This window comes from Channa argus, chromosome 7, assembly GCF_033026475.1.
Source record: "Channa argus isolate prfri chromosome 7, Channa argus male v1.0, whole genome shotgun sequence".
NCBI classification, from domain to species: Eukaryota; Metazoa; Chordata; class Actinopteri; order Anabantiformes; family Channidae; genus Channa; species Channa argus.
The window spans coordinates 8,896,742-8,913,561 of NC_090203.1; the positions used below are offsets into that span (position 1 = coordinate 8,896,742).

At 37.3% G+C, this 16,820-nt stretch overlaps 5 protein-coding genes across 5 annotated transcripts; all 5 read right to left on the reverse strand.

The window, feature by feature from the left end:
• Window positions 1–393: 393 nt before the first annotated feature.
• Window positions 394–3,175, reverse strand: LOC137130201 (trypsinogen-like protein 3). Its single transcript, XM_067510022.1, is given in 4 exon segments — window positions 394–581; window positions 1,910–2,010; window positions 2,693–2,769; window positions 3,152–3,175. Coding segments are annotated over 4 exon segments (390 nt in total).
• Window positions 3,176–5,485: 2,310 nt separating this feature from the next.
• apoc2 (apolipoprotein C-II) lies at window positions 5,486–6,806 on the reverse strand. The gene is made up of 4 exons (XM_067510994.1): window positions 6,744–6,806; window positions 6,413–6,477; window positions 6,155–6,311; window positions 5,486–6,071 (listed from the first exon to the last, which is right to left on the reverse strand). The coding sequence occupies exons 2-4, from the start codon at window positions 6,459–6,461 to the stop codon at window positions 5,981–5,983; spliced, it is 297 nt and encodes a 98-aa protein (XP_067367095.1). The 5' UTR covers window positions 6,462–6,477; window positions 6,744–6,806; the 3' UTR covers window positions 5,486–5,980.
• A 1,895-nt stretch (window positions 6,807–8,701) lies between these two features.
• On the reverse strand, window positions 8,702–10,346 carry apoa2 (apolipoprotein A-II). The gene is made up of 4 exons (XM_067510991.1): window positions 10,232–10,346; window positions 9,948–9,992; window positions 9,324–9,555; window positions 8,702–9,173 (listed from the first exon to the last, which is right to left on the reverse strand). The coding sequence occupies exons 2-4, from the start codon at window positions 9,988–9,990 to the stop codon at window positions 9,011–9,013; spliced, it is 438 nt and encodes a 145-aa protein (XP_067367092.1). The 5' UTR covers window positions 9,991–9,992; window positions 10,232–10,346; the 3' UTR covers window positions 8,702–9,010.
• Window positions 10,347–11,200: 854 nt separating this feature from the next.
• Window positions 11,201–12,644, reverse strand: apoc4 (apolipoprotein C-IV). The gene is made up of 4 exons (XM_067510992.1): window positions 12,550–12,644; window positions 12,251–12,296; window positions 12,055–12,139; window positions 11,201–11,877 (listed from the first exon to the last, which is right to left on the reverse strand). The coding sequence occupies exons 2-4, from the start codon at window positions 12,294–12,296 to the stop codon at window positions 11,667–11,669; spliced, it is 342 nt and encodes a 113-aa protein (XP_067367093.1). The 5' UTR covers window positions 12,550–12,644; the 3' UTR covers window positions 11,201–11,666.
• A 2,868-nt stretch (window positions 12,645–15,512) lies between these two features.
• On the reverse strand, window positions 15,513–16,791 carry apoc1 (apolipoprotein C-I). Its single transcript, XM_067511672.1, has 4 exons — window positions 16,659–16,791; window positions 16,230–16,299; window positions 16,009–16,132; window positions 15,513–15,912 (listed from the first exon to the last, which is right to left on the reverse strand). Exons 2-4 carry the CDS (start codon window positions 16,282–16,284, stop codon window positions 15,852–15,854), a joined length of 240 nt encoding a protein of 79 aa, XP_067367773.1. The 5' UTR covers window positions 16,285–16,299; window positions 16,659–16,791; the 3' UTR covers window positions 15,513–15,851.
• Window positions 16,792–16,820: the final 29 nt, after the last annotated feature.

Sequence of the window (16,820 nt, forward strand, 5' to 3'; positions counted from 1 at the left end):
TTGTGTTAAAACAAAAGCTGAAGTTTCAGGATCGAGTCTCAAGATTCAGGATTCATTTGTTAGTTAGTATGTGTTCAATGTGTAATTGCATGTCTGCCACTGTCACATACACAGCAGCATGTGTGAAGTTATGATGAAGCGTGAGGGAAAACACTCATTATCAGTAGCCATTAGCCAGCTGTGAAACAGTTTGCTGAAGAAACTGAGGAAAAAGTTGTAATCACAGTGACATGTAATAAAATTCAGTGTCACATGACATTGATTGTTTCTTAATTTGTTTTTCTATCTCAATTTAGAGCATAAGGCAGTTAGTTTTACTTCTGTAGAGAACTCCTAAACCTCACGGACACTGTTTGTAGTTCTGTTCACATTTTATTGTAAGTTAATGTCTCTCTACTGCTTCATGTCATCGTGTATGGCTTCACTAGTGGCTGGCAGAGTGGTTGTGTAGTGGTTCATCACATCACTGATCTACTCATTGTGCTTGCACAGCTTTGTGTAGATGGTGGAGTTAGCTGGGTTGTTGCAGCCTTTTCCAAACCATTGTACAGCCTGCAACTGGGCATCACACTGCCAAAATCCTTTTGGAGAGAGGAGGGTAGAGAATAACTTTTTGTTTTGTTGGAAATTCATGCAAATAAATGTGTTTAAATGAAGTGAAATTTAAGAACAGGCACACCCTCATCTTTTATCTCTCCGGTCCGTCCAGACAAAATACCGTAAATCATGCAGGCATCCAATCCGAATTTGCACAAATAAGGCTTGTGGAGCTGTCCCTATTTTTATGCATTACCACTTGTTGCACTGAGGCATAAGGTTTAAACCTTGAGTAAATACTATTTTCAAGGTCTACCTCTTTTAATTAGTCTTGAACACTGGGAATTTAGACAGGCAATTATAAATGTCTCTGATTAAAGAAAGGCATTTTAGCTGTTAATAAAATAGACTGTTCATGCCTTGTTAGAGCTGCAGTGACCAGAATATTGATTAGCTTTTCTAGCATGAATTCATGCCCACCTGCTGATCACGATCCAACATTTCCCTGAGAAAATGCAAAAAAGTAATGGCACTGCATTCTGTATCTTTTCAGATTAAACTTAAATGTGTTTTCTTCTGTGTGGTAAGTGGTGCTCCTCATTCCCTGGTGTCATCCATTTGCATTTGTTTTCGGGAGCTGGATTTAAGAATTTTATGCCAATATATAACAACAACAATCATTTCAACAAGGCAGTATTCACTCATTAGAAATGGCTGCAATTTATCTCAGTTGAATAGAAATGAAAGTTTGTGAATTACTTTGTCAAAAAAAAATCTGTGCTCCTATCATAAAACTACAGTATCTTTGCAGTAGAGTAAAAAATGTTATTTTAATTGGATCAACATTTTGGGATATACAGTTCTGCTGTCTAATAACTACAACATGTATTTTTATGTGCAGGACTGCTTCTTTATTAGGCTGTCACTGTGGACAAAATGTGTGTGTTTTCTTTAAATGTCAGTAGTTTCATGTATAAGACAAATAAGATCTAACATGTTACCTGGTGAACATAAGAGCCATCTGGCATATTGTGTTGCCTTTGTGCCTCTTTGTGCTAACCTAAGCTATCCTGCGGCTGAGTGTGTTTCATATTTAGCATGTGGGCATGCATACAACATACATGTCAAATTCCTTTAAGAGCTTCCTTAAGAGTTTTCTGTAATGGTGTTGTGCTCTTTAGCTAGAGGTGAAGCTGGATACAATTCATAGGAGTTCACAGGAATTCATGTTTAAGGTAGTTTAAAAAAAGACAGGAAATATTTGAGGACTGGATTAGCGAACACTGGCTTATCCTGCAATTATACAAAATTCTAATGATGTGACCGATTAATGAGGTGTAACAGCCATAGTAGCACCTTTAAATCCATTTACTTTGGTTTGAGATGATTGAGTCCCAGCCGCTGTCAAAGCAGATCTGTCCAGGCTGGGAACAGAGAGTGGGCATCGGGATGAGCTGGGAGTACTGGTTGAAGCTCAGTGGCCCCTTCCACAGTCACATCCTGATCTGCATAAACAAGGGAGGAGGGAAACAGACCCGAGCGTTAATCAGGAATAAACAGCAGGTTAATGGACGTGGTTTAATTAAGGAAGAATTGAAGCGACATTTGCAGTGGCTCTACCATCAATATTAGATTTTTCTAACACAGAAGAACAGCATCAAAAAATTAAAAATAGAGACACATCTCTAGATTTGTAACGGATCGACTCATCTCCTGACATAAAGAAGGATCACAATGATATATTCTCATAATTTATTCAATTACAGCTGCCCGTTCTTTATGAATAACAGAAACTATAAAATATTCTGCTTTCTAATCTACTGAGGCACAATTTGGAAAAGCTGAAGACTGAAGGTCAAGCTTAAAATGCTGAAGCTATTGAAATGCATAATACATGGTTGAATTCTAACAAAGCAGAATTTATCAAGGACCTCAGCCTGGTTTTCCCAATTTCAAACGTGATTATGCTGCTGATATTGTGGGGTAACCGGATGCACATTGCATGTAAGCTCTGACAATAGGATAAAAACCTGCATAACTAAAACAAATTTATACTTTCTTATTTCATTTTTCTGTCATTCAAGTTCAACATCAGTGCAGTCAAAGGAGATTAATATCCACCATTCGTTGATAAGAGCTCCACTGCAGGAATTACCTGAAGAAAGATTTGAAGGGTCTGGAAGTAGGATGGAACACCTTGTAGTCCTCCAGGGGAGAAGTTCCTGTAAGGCACTAAAATCAAACATAAACTAAATAGCTATAATATTATTAGTGTAATTTGTGTCATTTCAAAGACCCCATTCTGTGTCTTAGTTTTTTTTTCTTGTGTTTTTTGTGGGGTTTTTTAAGGCTCAATAGTGTGTGAACAATCCCTCCTGCTTCTTTATGCACACAGAGGACAGTGAGGTTGCTTTTATTATTTCCAGTTCTATCATAACTCTTGCAATAATTTTCGCATCAAAAGTTTCAGTACTTTCACTTAATAATATGCCCAATAGGAATGACACACTTTGTTTCCTGTACATGTTTGTTCTTTTGCTGAGACTAAGGAAGACCCTCATTCATGGTATATGACGATATTGTTGCAAAATATTCGTTTACGTTTACGTTATACGTTCGTATACGTTTGTTTGTGCATGTATGCGTGTGTGTGTGTGTGCATGCGTGCGTGCATGCGAGTGTGTGTGTGTGTCCGCTTTGTGGTGAAAATTGGCTCTGTGTTCTTGATTGAACCAAGACCCACAGTGTACTGATACTTTGGGTTAGAAGAATTTATTAAAACCATGTTTTATGGTTAGTTTCTGCTCAGCACACACTAAAAGGGACACTGGTGTCATAGATAGATGAACAAAGATTTTATACCCATTGGCATTTATGAAGTTAGTATTTCACCATGATGTAATTTTTAAGGGGCTTGTCTTAGAATATCACAGATTTGCCTACTCCAAATATGTTGGAAACATTTGGTTTGGAAAACAAACAATTTGTTGTATTTATTATTTTGAATTCAGAGTAAGATATGTTTTTGTTAACTTTATTTAACACTGACCCTGTTTGTGTTAAGGTCCAGCTTGTGTCCACTTTAACAACCTTCAGATAACGTCAGCTACATCCTGCTGATGTCAGTAGTCGGGCATCTTTGTCTGCACCCAGGATCATATGATAATGATGATGATAATGTAGACAGTTTCGACAAACAGGTACATACAACCCCAAATGACACTAAAACTTAACAAATGATAATAATATTATTTTTATTTAAAATTAAATAGTTAAAACAAAGCAGCTAATTTTAATATAACAATGCCATCTATAAATATAATTAAATATAATTGTAGACACGTTTGTTAAAATCCCCACATATAATGAAAACGAAGCACAAAACTATAACTGCCAATAAGTATATTGGTTCACTTATTGGTTATTTAACAATGTTTAGTAACTTCGATTTTTTTATGTGTCATTTCTGTGTCTACGAAAATTGTTTATCCACATGCAGTATATAAATGTGAGTACTTCAACTTAGCTGAAAAAGATTTAGATACATGTAAAAACATAATTTTCCATAGCTGATATATGAGAACAAACACACAGCAATATTATCAAACTGCAACTTAGAGCCATGGCTGAGCTGTGGGAGTCAGTAATCCTGGCACAGTATAAACAACAGAGAACTATTCTAACAGGCTTGTTTTATTTTCAGCTTGCAACAGATATACTTAAGGTGACTGATGAAAGTATTACATTTGGCAGTGCTGCTGGATTGGCATTTCTCCTGCTGATAGCAATGGCATTTGTAAGATTGTCAACATGTAAATTAATCAACAGACAACTATTATTGGTCCAATGAGAAAAGTTTTCTGCACATCAAAGAAGAGTTTGAGTAATATATTGTCGATTTCAGTAATTGTCTGTGTGTGGAGGCTCAGTTGGTAAAGTTGCCGCGCATAGGGTCAGAAGTTCGCGCCCCACCCTTCCCGATCACATGTCAAGGAGACCCTGGGCAAGACGCTGAACCCCCGACAGCCCATCCCCACTCATGACTGCATGAACTGTACAGTAAATACCCACTTTAAAGCCGATTTGTGACTGCTCTAAATACAGTTAAACCAAAGCTGAGATTGGAATTCATTTAATCAAACCACACTTGTAAATGTCAAGGACACATATAATTTACCTTTTCTCTCAGAGAATTTGTGCTTAATTTCTGTTGCACTGCTGCACTGGCATGTGCCAGTGGACTAAATCAAATTAATGTCAAGACCTAATCTGATTATAGCTGTCAATTGAGAAAAAACATGTGAGATGAATTCTGATACCAAATACAAAGTGCAAGCTTCTGTGATAAATCTAATTTGAATAGTGCCTACAGTTGCCTGGAACAAGGCTCTACATGTTGCACTGTACTTTCTGTATAACTGTATGAGTAGAACTAGTCACAGGAGCAACAATAGTATTTTCCCCTTCTGGAAATACTCACAAATATTGAATGTTGTACAGGAGACATCTTTTGTAGCAATTATACAATGACACTTGAAAGTAAATGATTATTTTTGTCTGTGTTGGTTGTAGTTTCAGAAGAGGTCACATCTTGTAGATTTATACATTAATTAAAAATCACAACATGCTTTCACCACTGCTTGTCAGAATCCACTAAACAAACTTCACAATTTTTGTTGTTCATTCATTTGTGTTAGTGTCTCAGCACTCTCCAGTCTTACATGTGGTTTCTTTTCATCAAATATTAATTACAGCAGAAACTTCTGTTCTGGTGCTGCCTCATCTGATAAATGTCTGGCACCTCATTGCCGATGCAGGCAGACATGCAACACAAGTCCCTTTACATCGGTGAGATTAAAGGAAACACAGGTGTTACACAAGGAGATAAATAAATCTGCACCATTTACTATTTCAAAGAGTGCAGTCCCATTTATCAACCCCAGACGTGTTTATTTTGTATAAATATTTTATTTCAAGAAATAACACAAATGTGTACGTTGTGGGGAAAGAGGTGGAAAGTCAGCTATCAGGAAACACCAGCAGGTGGCAATAGATTATTAGATATTTGCATTATTTCATGGCTGATTGTTTTCTATTTCTGAAAAACCCATGGAGAAATTCAATGGTTCGTTAGTTGTGGCTGTGTGCTTCTTTTGTCTGTGTTTGCCACATGGTTCTGTCTATTTTTCTTTCTGCAAGCTGTTGTTTTTCCCAATTAGTTGACAGTTCCTGTTTGATTGGTTATCGGTTCCACCAGTGCAGTGGGCCAAGAAACCACCACAAAGAGCACTAGGAGGTATTTCGTTTCTAAAGAAGCTGCTTGAGGCCTCGACGCTTAGGTGGGGTAAGAATGTCACAGGACGTTTGGGCCTTATGGGTGTGGTTTTTAAGTTCTTGCACTGTCAGAAAAGGTACATAGCGGCAGTGAAAATATGTTTTTTGCTTAGTGCTGGGAGGACAAAATGTGGTAAAGCTGGTCATGCGCTATGTCCCAGTATGTGCTCATAGCTGTGGTAGTATCAGTGTAAAGAATCCTGTCAGCAACACAGAAAGGAGAAGAGTTTTAATTACACATCCACACTTTTTAAATAATGAATCTGCAATTAAAATCTCATACTTAGCCTTTTCTTTCAGCTGCATGTTCTTGATGCTTTCCAGGTATCCACTGGCAGTGTCCACCGCACTGTCATAGTAGGACCTGACGGTGTCTGTGAGCTTGGTCAGAGTCCCCTGCTCCTCAGGGGCTTGCCTCGGCAAACGGAAGCTTTCGGCACCTGGTCCGAGTTGTCAAAGGGTAATAATACATTTAATCTCAAACAAATTGTTTTACTTCACGGCTTCTGAATTCAGTTTTTGCATCTTAAAATGCACTTACTGAGAGCAAGGAGTGCAACAAGCACTGTAATGACCAACAGCTTTTTCATGGTGTCTCTCCTGTAACTGCAAAGAGGATCAAGACATGTTTACAGCTATCCTCACTGTATCCACTAGGGTGAGACATTGTCATAGATTTCCCATCTCCTGTATAATATGAAGATTAGTGCTGATATTACTATGTATGGAGAGTCTGTTTTGATCTTTTCCCAAGAAAATAAGGCACGAAGAGCATGAACACAAAACATGTCTCACAATATTAATTCACCTTCAGCTTTTCTACATTACAAAATATACAGGCTCTTTAACGGCAGTAATCTCGCAGTACTCACTGTATTCCTTTCCAGAAATGACTGTGGTGAAGATCACGGAGTAAGAGGTGCTGCTGGCCAAGCCTGTTTATATAGGAGAGTAAATGTGTTGACTTGTTGCTCCAAGAGCCAAAGTGCACTTGACGGGAGATAAACCAGCGCTGTTGTCTGGTGTGTTTGTGGAAGCATATGTGACATTGTGTCTTGATAAAACAGGCATTGTGACTGTCTAGTCTGTCTAAGCATCAGGATGCCTTTAAACATTTAAACGGGAGCCAAATGGGACTTTACATTTAATTTTGTAAGCACAGGACCTAAAAGGGGACATCATGTTGGTACACATCTAAGCAAATTTTAAATAGGTCACAGAACTAGGTTAGTGGTTCACTAATGCATTACCTTTGCAAATGTTGCCCAAGTCACCAGCTCAATAAGGAGACACCTGCTACTTGCTTGAGACTCACTACAATAGTCCTGTTAAGATGAACCTCTGGACTAAGATGAAGTCCAGAGTGTGATGAACACATCATCCAGGCTAATTTGAGTTATGAGATATTTAGGTCAGACAGATTTGCCAATGTTGTTTTAGGAGAGAACAAGAACTTCTTCCAGTCGTCTGTGTAAACAAGTCTGAACAACAACTATGCATCAGTGTGGTCAAAAATTAAGGATTTGCTTCAAAGGCAAACAAAGTTCTTGATCTTATTGATCTGATTTCAAATGAAACAGAGTCCAAAGTGCAGACCATTTGGTTTGGTTTATTTTCTCTTGTTTGTGGTGTCCTCATATGACTTCTGTGATAAAATTCTAGTAACAAAAATTATGATTTTTTTTTCCCAGAAGGGATGCTCTGTCTAAGAACACAACATTTTTCTATTTGGCTCATAGCTGTGGGGGCCTAGTGGATCAGTGGGTAGTCTGTCAGGTTGGGATGCAGTAGGCTGTGGGATCGATTCCCACCTTGCTCAGCCACCAAGGGACACCCCAGTGCTGGTCCCAAGCCCGGATAAAAAATGTGAGGGTTGTGGTAGGAAGGGCATCCAGCATAAAAAACAATTCCAAATCAACATGTGGAACACATTCTGCTGTGGCGACCCCTAAGGGACAAGCTGAAAGCCATTGATCCATGACCTTGCAGCTACCTCTTTTATTCATTGTGCAAAATTTACAAAGAGCAGCAGTCCTTTTTCATCATATGTGATTAATGATAACCGAGTCCAAAAGTAAACATCCCAGACAATCGTGTGATCAAGCCTCACATGACAGGTTGCTTTTGCCCTGATAACTCAGGTCAAGCTGTGGTTAGACTGTCCAAAAAGGTTTGGTTATTGCAGCTGGATCAGTGGTGTGATGACTCTGCTCTGCCTAGTTATAACTGTAGCTAAAGATTGTGCATTATGACTCATATTCTATGGATTCTATTGTCTTTGTGACAGTTCCTCAACACTGTTATAACAGGAAGAGGGAAAATCGCGTGTTTAATTAAACTTCATGAAGGTTTCAATAGCCAGAATGTCTCCACTGATTCTGAAGAAGAAAAATGTGCACCTCCTGCTGCTCTTGCACAAATGCTAACTTTCAAATGACCCCAGTGGTGGCACAGAAGATATATTTCAACACTAAGTAATGAAATAAAAGCATTATTTGTGATTCGCTGAGATCACTTAAGAAGTGAAGTTGACTTTAGCACCTTTTATTTAAAATATTTACCTGGAGAAATAATTCATGAATAATGCAGTTTACAAATTGTGTTTAGACTATAACTTCTGTCCAGAGTTCAAGATGACAAAATATAATGCAGGTAAAAAGGTGCATTGATTTTAATTTGTATTTATATTTTAGCAAATACTAAGCTGATCAGTTATTTCCATTATATTTGAATTCTGCTTATAAAAGAACATGACAGTGTAAATTTAATCTGTATGTGTTTTATTGTGTAAATAAACATTCAATCTCTAGATTAAGAAGGACGTTGAAAATTGTTTCCATTTCATTTTATTGAACACATTTACAAATATCCATACACAGTCACACAAATACATTTGTCAGTGTATGGAAAACAAAAAAACAGCAAATGCACAATTTATATAGGTGATGTTGACATGTTTGCCCTGTTTTAAACTCTGTTGCCCTGTTTTAAACTTTAAATCCTTGCAAGATTTTGCATGGGTACTAATTTGAAAGAAAGGCAAAGGATGGTATTTGCATTGTGCATTGCTGTTCTCATGCTAAACTGGTGTATTTTCTATGAGCTATTGCTATTAGTGGCTGCTGACCAGTGGTTTGTTTCAGTCAGTCTCAGCAGGCAAGATTTTGTCCAGGTGGGAGCTAATGTGGTCAAGGCCTTCGCCTAGCTGCTCGCCAATGTGGGGGCGCAGGTGGTGTTCGTACAGACCCAGGAGAAATCCACGGGCCTTATCCACTAGGGGAAGTGCTTCCTGGCCCAGACCACTGTACAAAACAGGGAAGACAGAATATTCAAAAAATGTACACAGTAAAAAGATTGATTACCTATCTCAGCACCTGGAGACAAGTTTTTATGTTATATTTCTAATATTTTCCCTCAAATGTGTAAATCAAGTGTAGTCAGTGAACACTCACGTGGCAACCTGGATGAAAGCTTTGAACTCAGGCTTGGATTGCAACTCATCAATGAAGTCCCTGACAGCATCTCCATGCCCAGCATCAGTCATTTTCCCAGCTATAGGAACAGACAGTTCTTGCAGTTTTCCTAACAAATTCCCTATCCTCTTGAAGAATCTAGTTTTATATGTGTTGTACTTGTCAACAAGCTCCTGTGATGGATCATGAACTTCAGACAGGCACATGGAAACTGTAAAATATAAAATAAGCATTTTAAATTTGTCCTGTTTAAACCAGTGTTATAAAGTGTTACAAAATGTAAACCAGAGGAGAATAATTCAAAAGAGAGAACTACATGTACATTTCTGCTTTTTCTGCAGGGGTTGTTTGTCAGTATCCCTTCACAGTCAAATAAAAGCTAACGTGCATATTGTGGTTTCTCACTTTAGACCCCACATAAAACCAGCCAGAATAGCAACAGGTCTCTTAAATTATTGCATGTGTGAAGGCTATGCTATGTTAAGTGTTATTATTGCTACAACAGGGAATGCAGATATTCAGAATGTCTGTTGTGTGATATTATATATTTTAGTTAAACATCATCAATGCATCTGTTGCGACTGCACTGGGATGTTGCCTTACCGTGCAGAGTGAGGATCAGCGCCAAAGCATACTTTGCTTTCATCTCTGAAACAAAATTTTAAACACAGAAGAAAATCTTTGGAAACAAATCTCTTTCCGTTCGGTAAATCAAATGCCTTTTCTGTGTTTAACAGTTTCACCATAAGAGATCAGAAACTAAAAGATTAGAATGCAAAACAAATACACATCTGAATGTTTTTTACATAGATATTTTAGAGAAATGTATTCAGTAGCGGCTTCAGAAAAGAAGCAACCAGGGCTGCTGCAGTAGGAAGGATAATTACCTGCTGTTGTGTTGGATGTACAGATCCAAGAAGTGACAGTCTTCTCTGAAAGCGAGTTGTCTGTAACTCAGAGCACACATCTGGACAGGATGATATAGGGGGGGACTGCAAACAAACGTCATCTGATGAGCATACACACACCTACACACACATTCATGCTCAGACACACGAGTTCACCTAAACAAAGTCCAGTGTGCATGAAATTCACTTTAAATACCATATGTGGAAATTTGACTGGTTATGCAATGTGCCTCAAATATAAGTTTATCTATATTCATATGGCGATGCACTTGGAGCCCTCCAGATAATGGAAAAGTCCTGTGTTTCCAAAATGTCATATGTTGCTATTGCCACCATCTCTTTAATATTAAAAAATAACTTTTCAAGACAGCTTTCATAAAAGGTTTGATTGATTCTTGCTAATCAGCAGTTCTTTGACGAATCTGAATCACTTTATCGTTTCTGCTGAAAGTCACATCATAGTCAAATAGTATGCAGGTCAGTCAACCATGATCTGTCTATATACACTGTGCTGAACCTAGAGTGCTGGGATTTCTACCTTTACCTTTCACCCTCATAGCCTGAGATGCATGAGTGCATGGAAGGTAATACATTATCAATATCATAATGTTTGAAAGGTTTTTTTTTTAAATATTTCTCCTTGTCTCTTTGTTCTTTGTGTCCCGCTTCTTTTTACCATCTGACATAATAATAGATTTCAGGTAACGAAACTAAAACTCTAATTCACAGCAGGAGTAACAAATATATCACTGAAAAAGTTTTTGGAATGAAATATCTCACAAATGATCAGAAACCCAAGATGACTTTTTTCTTTGTCATTTGTCAGAGTCAGGATTTCATTCAACATTAACATCTTACAGCCACAGCTGCTGGAACCTTTTGTACCAAAATCTCGGTAAAAGACAGCATCTACAATTGCTACCGCAAAGGCAGTGAATTCAACTCTAGTCTTTGTTATGGTCACTTTTATTATTGTGAAAAGAAATATGTTTTAAACTGCAATTTCAAACTTCAAATTACAACAAAGAGCTTTAAATCTTAAACTAGGAATTCTGGGAAGTCTCCTAATGTACTGCTTGTTTGGTTTTTAATTAATATAATCCGTTGCGTGAACTCGCAGAATTTTATTATTGCAACTCATCCTTTAAGTCAATGGAACTAATGTTCATAAAGTCATGACAAAAAACTGCTAATCTTAGCTTGAAAATATAAAACTTAGATGTTTTGTCAATGAAAAGATCTAAATATGGTGTACAGTGGGGGCAGAAGTGACCAAAGCTTTTCATGGAAACGTGGAGTTTCACTAGGAATTAGTTGGATTGTATTTTGTACAAGCAGTAAAACCCAGTGAAACACTGATACATCATCAATTCAGCAGGGAGTTCTAAGACACTTTTATTATGTCAGCTTTTCTTTAGCCTTGAGGGGGTTGATCGTCTGGATTTTTTGCTTGAAATGGCATGTAGCTGTCAATGGTTGTCTTGAGCTTGTCCCAAATGGAGGTTTTGACATTAGAGGCCCATTCAGTGTAGCTGACAGTCACTGGTTGGATGTGTTCTTCATAGTAAGCACCAAGTACACCCAGCGCTATGTCCCCAAAATTCTGGACTTTATCTTTGGCTTCCCTGTGAGACACACAAGCCAGCAAATGAGTAACAAGGTAAATATAGCAGGCATACACAAACACATTGGTGTGTACAGAAGGCATTTTAACAATTCTGATAGACAGTGATCATTTAAGTCCAATTTTCTTGCACTACTGAGCAGATTGAAGATGTTCAACACATTCCATTGAGAAATACCTGGCCCTCTCTGTGAGCCTCTTCAGTAATCCTGGAGAGTCTGGTTGTTTGGGGTCAGGTGGCTCGGCCAAAAGTGGCCTGCATGCTGCGGAGGAGAATGCTTGTGAGTCAAGTGAGGCAAAAACACAGCAAGATACAAGCTCAGAAATAAATGAACTGAGACTGAAGAGAAGCAAGATATTTTCTAAAAACATACCTTGCATAAGTAAGATGGCACAGAAAACAAGTGCTTTTGTACGCATCTGCCACAAAGATCAGAAAGTCAGCTCAAAAACACCATATATATGCAATTAGTAGTTATTTCTTCATAGTATTTTTTATTGAACTAAATAACCCACCAGCACAATCTAAATAGTGTTATCTTGAATTTTATGCACAAACTTATAATAAAATCTTCAAGAAATCAAATACAACAACAAATTTCAGAATAAAATTTACTCATAGGTTCATTAACATCATATTAAATCTGCAAAAAGTGATAAGGAGGATTTTTACCTTTTCCTCAGCCTGGCCAACAGAAGTTGAATGAAAAAAGTGTTATCATGTCATTTTATTTGTGTTAGGTGACCGCTACAACATGCACATTGGTCCGAATCGGGTGACCGTTCAACGTGTTGTTTGTAGGTTGCTTTTTTCTTTTTTTCTTTTGACGAAAAATGATAGACAGCAAAGCAAACTATCTTTGATTAATGACATAACTCCTTTCTCTCTCTGTGGGCATTAGATTGTTATAATATTCTTATTAACAAGAACATGATAAATGATTGATAAAGCCTGAATAAAGATTACTCTGGTTAGATGAAACTTTGATCTTCATTAGGAGCTACAGGTTGTTTGTTTTATCAGTCACAGATACTTACGTTATTTTTTTTAAAATATTGGCTGTAAAATGTTAACCTTAGTAGCCATGACAAGACTTGATATCTTTTCAATATCAACATTAGCTGAGTTCACTAACTGTCCAAATGCCCTTTGGATCATGTATCATTTGGCAGCTGCTGATATGTGTACAGGCCAGTCAAAGTCTGTCTTTTAGCAGAAGAGATATGGGTTTTAGAGAATACTTGAGGGGTGGTCAAATAGATAAACACGTTCAGCCAAGCAAAGCATTTCTGTGGGCAGAGTCCGCCACAAAATCAATTTATCAACTTAGGCCCTATACTTGCCACATGCTCTCAATGGGAACAACTGAACATTAATGTTGAGGTCAGAGTTCATAACTATGTTGCACTTACAAAGCTGATTTTACAGCTGTCCAAACAGATGGGATAGAAGATATTTCTTTGTTTTTGAATTGTGTGTTGAGTTATGAACATCTGTGCGTCTCTGACACTCCCATTATGCCTTTAATGTAGTTTTTAGTTTGTTTTAATACGCACTCAGTTTCCACGGAGTCTACTTGCAGTACACTATCTAATACTAATATTAGTGTATTATACGTGCACTGATAGTATATAAGCCAGTGCATTAGTGTGTTTGAGTTACATATGCCCAATAAACTGCCAAGTCAGTTTAGATACATTTTTTCAGAAAAAAATAATTTTACTTCCCTGCATTTAAAGTAATATTTGAGTAGACACATTTCATTATTTCAATTTACTGACAAACCAATTATGATGTAAAATACTGTATCAGAGGTGGTAAGTAGCTAAATACGTTTACGCTGCACTTGACTACAGCTTTGAGCAACTTGTACTTTACTAGAGTATTACCATTTTATGTTACTTGCCTTTTCTCCATGTCCTTTATTTTACAGCTTTATGCTGTCATTGATCACTATAATCATTATGGATTAACCACCTGTCAGCGCATTCAGTTGCATAAAATTAGATCCATTTTTCCTCCTGCTGTTCTTGTTCTACAAGTGAGTAGGTAACAGAGATCACTGACCCCTTTTTGTTTTTCAATTACCATCCATTTTTTACCATACTTTTTACCTTTGAGACTGTGTCGGATACATCTGGACCCGATGTGTACATTGTAAGGTTTTTAACAGTATCAAATTTAATACTGTTTTAAATAGATTGTTTTCTTATTCAAATACTTTTCCTTTTACTTTACAAAAGATTGCACTTAATACTTTTACATCAGTAAATACATTTTAAATGGTACTTGTATTGAGCAAATACCTGCACTATTTTCTGAGTTTTGTGTTTGTGTACTTCAACACCTTTACCCAGTATGGCCTATCAATTATGTTTGCATCTGCTTTAAATGTTCAAATCAGCCAGTGGCCACAGCACAAATTAACAAAGTCGTTGCACCTACCAAATGCTTTACCAACAAGTAACATCTTAATTCACGTAGAATCATAAACTAGTCAAAGTGAAAGTGGTCAGACCAGTGAGGTGGTGCAACATGTTCATCTGTGGAGTTTGTGACCTCTGTGGACCTGCTGCTGACCTCTGTCACGATGTTCTCTTCACAGGAACAGGTTTCAGTGAACTGGGACAATTGGTGGATTATTAACCAAGCATAAACAGTGACTTTAGCCCAGGAGTGGTGAAATACGTGAAATGTAGCCATGTTGGCACTTGCCCTTTGGTACCAGCTATTGACACAAATAAGCTATTATCTATCAGATGCTGCTGGCTATTTTCTGATTAAGTGATTGGCTTTGGTGTCCATCAATATGTTATTGACCCCAGTATAAACAAATTATTTTGTCTAATTACTTGAAATCTAATGAGTTACTTTGTAATGATCACTGTAGGTGTAGGACAAACTTCTTTTTCCATTCAGTAATTGATACAGCTTCTTGTTAGACAGGCCCCTGGACCTTTCATGTCTCTTTACACTCTTGTCACTATTGGTTTAATATGTCACATCACACATATGTCTTGCTCTCAGATATTGTTTCCACAGCTGGATTTTTCTATAATATAGGACTTATAAAACCTTTATGTACAAACATGTTGTGAGGTTTTGACAGGAGCACAGGTCACTCATGCCATTGCATGTACTTACAGTAAAAGTGGAAATATGTATTATGAGTTATATTAAACCTCCGGTTCTCTGTCAGATTCTGACTGATTTTAGTGACGCTTTTGTGTTTTTTTAAAAACTTGAGAAATTATTAAAGAAAATCAGTAGTTAATACAAGAAAATGCCAAACATTGAACTTTAGATCATTTCATCCTGTAAAACTAAACCTTAATCTGTTAAAAACAAAATCTGTAAATCTGTCAATGGGCTAAAGTGTAACTTCAGTATATTATATTATATATATATTTCAAAATTTTATGTATGTATCCGAAATAAACAGAAAAGAACAGACACTTGATTTTGGAAAAAAGCATGTAACTTCACTTGAAAAGTATCTTAAATAATTTCTTAATTTCTTTCAAAAGTAGGTTAAGATAGCCAGCAACATTTTCACTATGAACTCTGTGATAGATTTAAAAATATGAAGGATATAAATGTGCTGTGATTTGTATAATAAGGACGCCACACAGTCATGGAGCAGAAGTGGTCATTTATTCAGCATCAATATCTTTATCGCACTCTTCCACTTCATTGCACTAAGAAATCATATTAATAAATATTAGTGCTAGCACAGAATTGACAAAAAAAAAAAATTATTTTCATGACAGTCTCTTTAAAAAGATTACCATCAGATTATAAACCAAACATCTCTTTACAGAGAGAAAATGTAGTCATCAAATCTGGTCAGCAGAACAATGTGTCATTTATCGCATCAATGTCCAAACATCAGAGGTTCAGAGTGAAGAGGTCAGAGGTCAGAGGTGGGGGTACAGGGATGATTTCCAGCTGGAAACAGAAACTTGTCTATTTGTCTACTGTCCGATTTCACCAATCTTCGCCTTCAGCTTATTAATGTTGTCTGTGAACCATTGTCTGAGGAGGATAGAATAAAACAGTTAAATTATACACGCATATTTTTACGTAAATAAAATACATGCATCATCATATCCTGTGGGTGTTAGTGCCTACCCAGCTTTGCTGTTTTGGAACTGGTCATAGGCAGTTTTGGCGTGGTCAGCCACCTGCCTGCCAAGGTCAGTTAACTTGTCGCCAAACTGGGAGAACTTATCCTGGATTGTGTCTTCCTGAGCCTCTGTAGGTGAGAGCGATGGACACAGAGAGAGAAAGTTACACAACCCATAAGAACCACCACACATTGCTGGATGGTTAATAACTGTCCCTAGACTTACCTGTGTATGCAACAAAAGCCAGCATCAGCATGGCAACTGCGAGGTACAGTCTCATCTTGGCTGTGACTGTCTGATGGGGAAAGAAAATGACACACTGTTATTTATTTGCATACTAAGACGCTTTCACAGCACAAGGGTCAAAGGGGAGAAATCAAAAAACGTTTCTTTTCCTTTTTAAAGTGTATGTCAAGACCAGGGTAATGGGAAAGCTCCTCTTACTTCCACTTTTCTCAGAGTTATTTTTATCACTTTTACAACTTTTAGCACCATTAGATCAACATTAACATTAACATATCTTTTGGATCTGTTTTCGCTCATTGAAAGTTACTTAACAATAATTTTACGCATCAGTATCACACAGTAAATAAAGTTTTTAAAAATCCAGATTTTTCAGGCTCAGGAGTAATGGAAATAAAAGATAAAACATACCTTTTTTTTCAGTATCAGAAGAAAAATAAACCAAGTGTGTTTGTGCGCCTGGATGTGTGTTCCTTTTTATAAGCCTGCTTGGTTCCAAGGGGATGACGCAAAACCTGAGACTTTAGTCAACATGTACACGTGGTAACCTTGAGATGCCACTGCCCCTTTCTT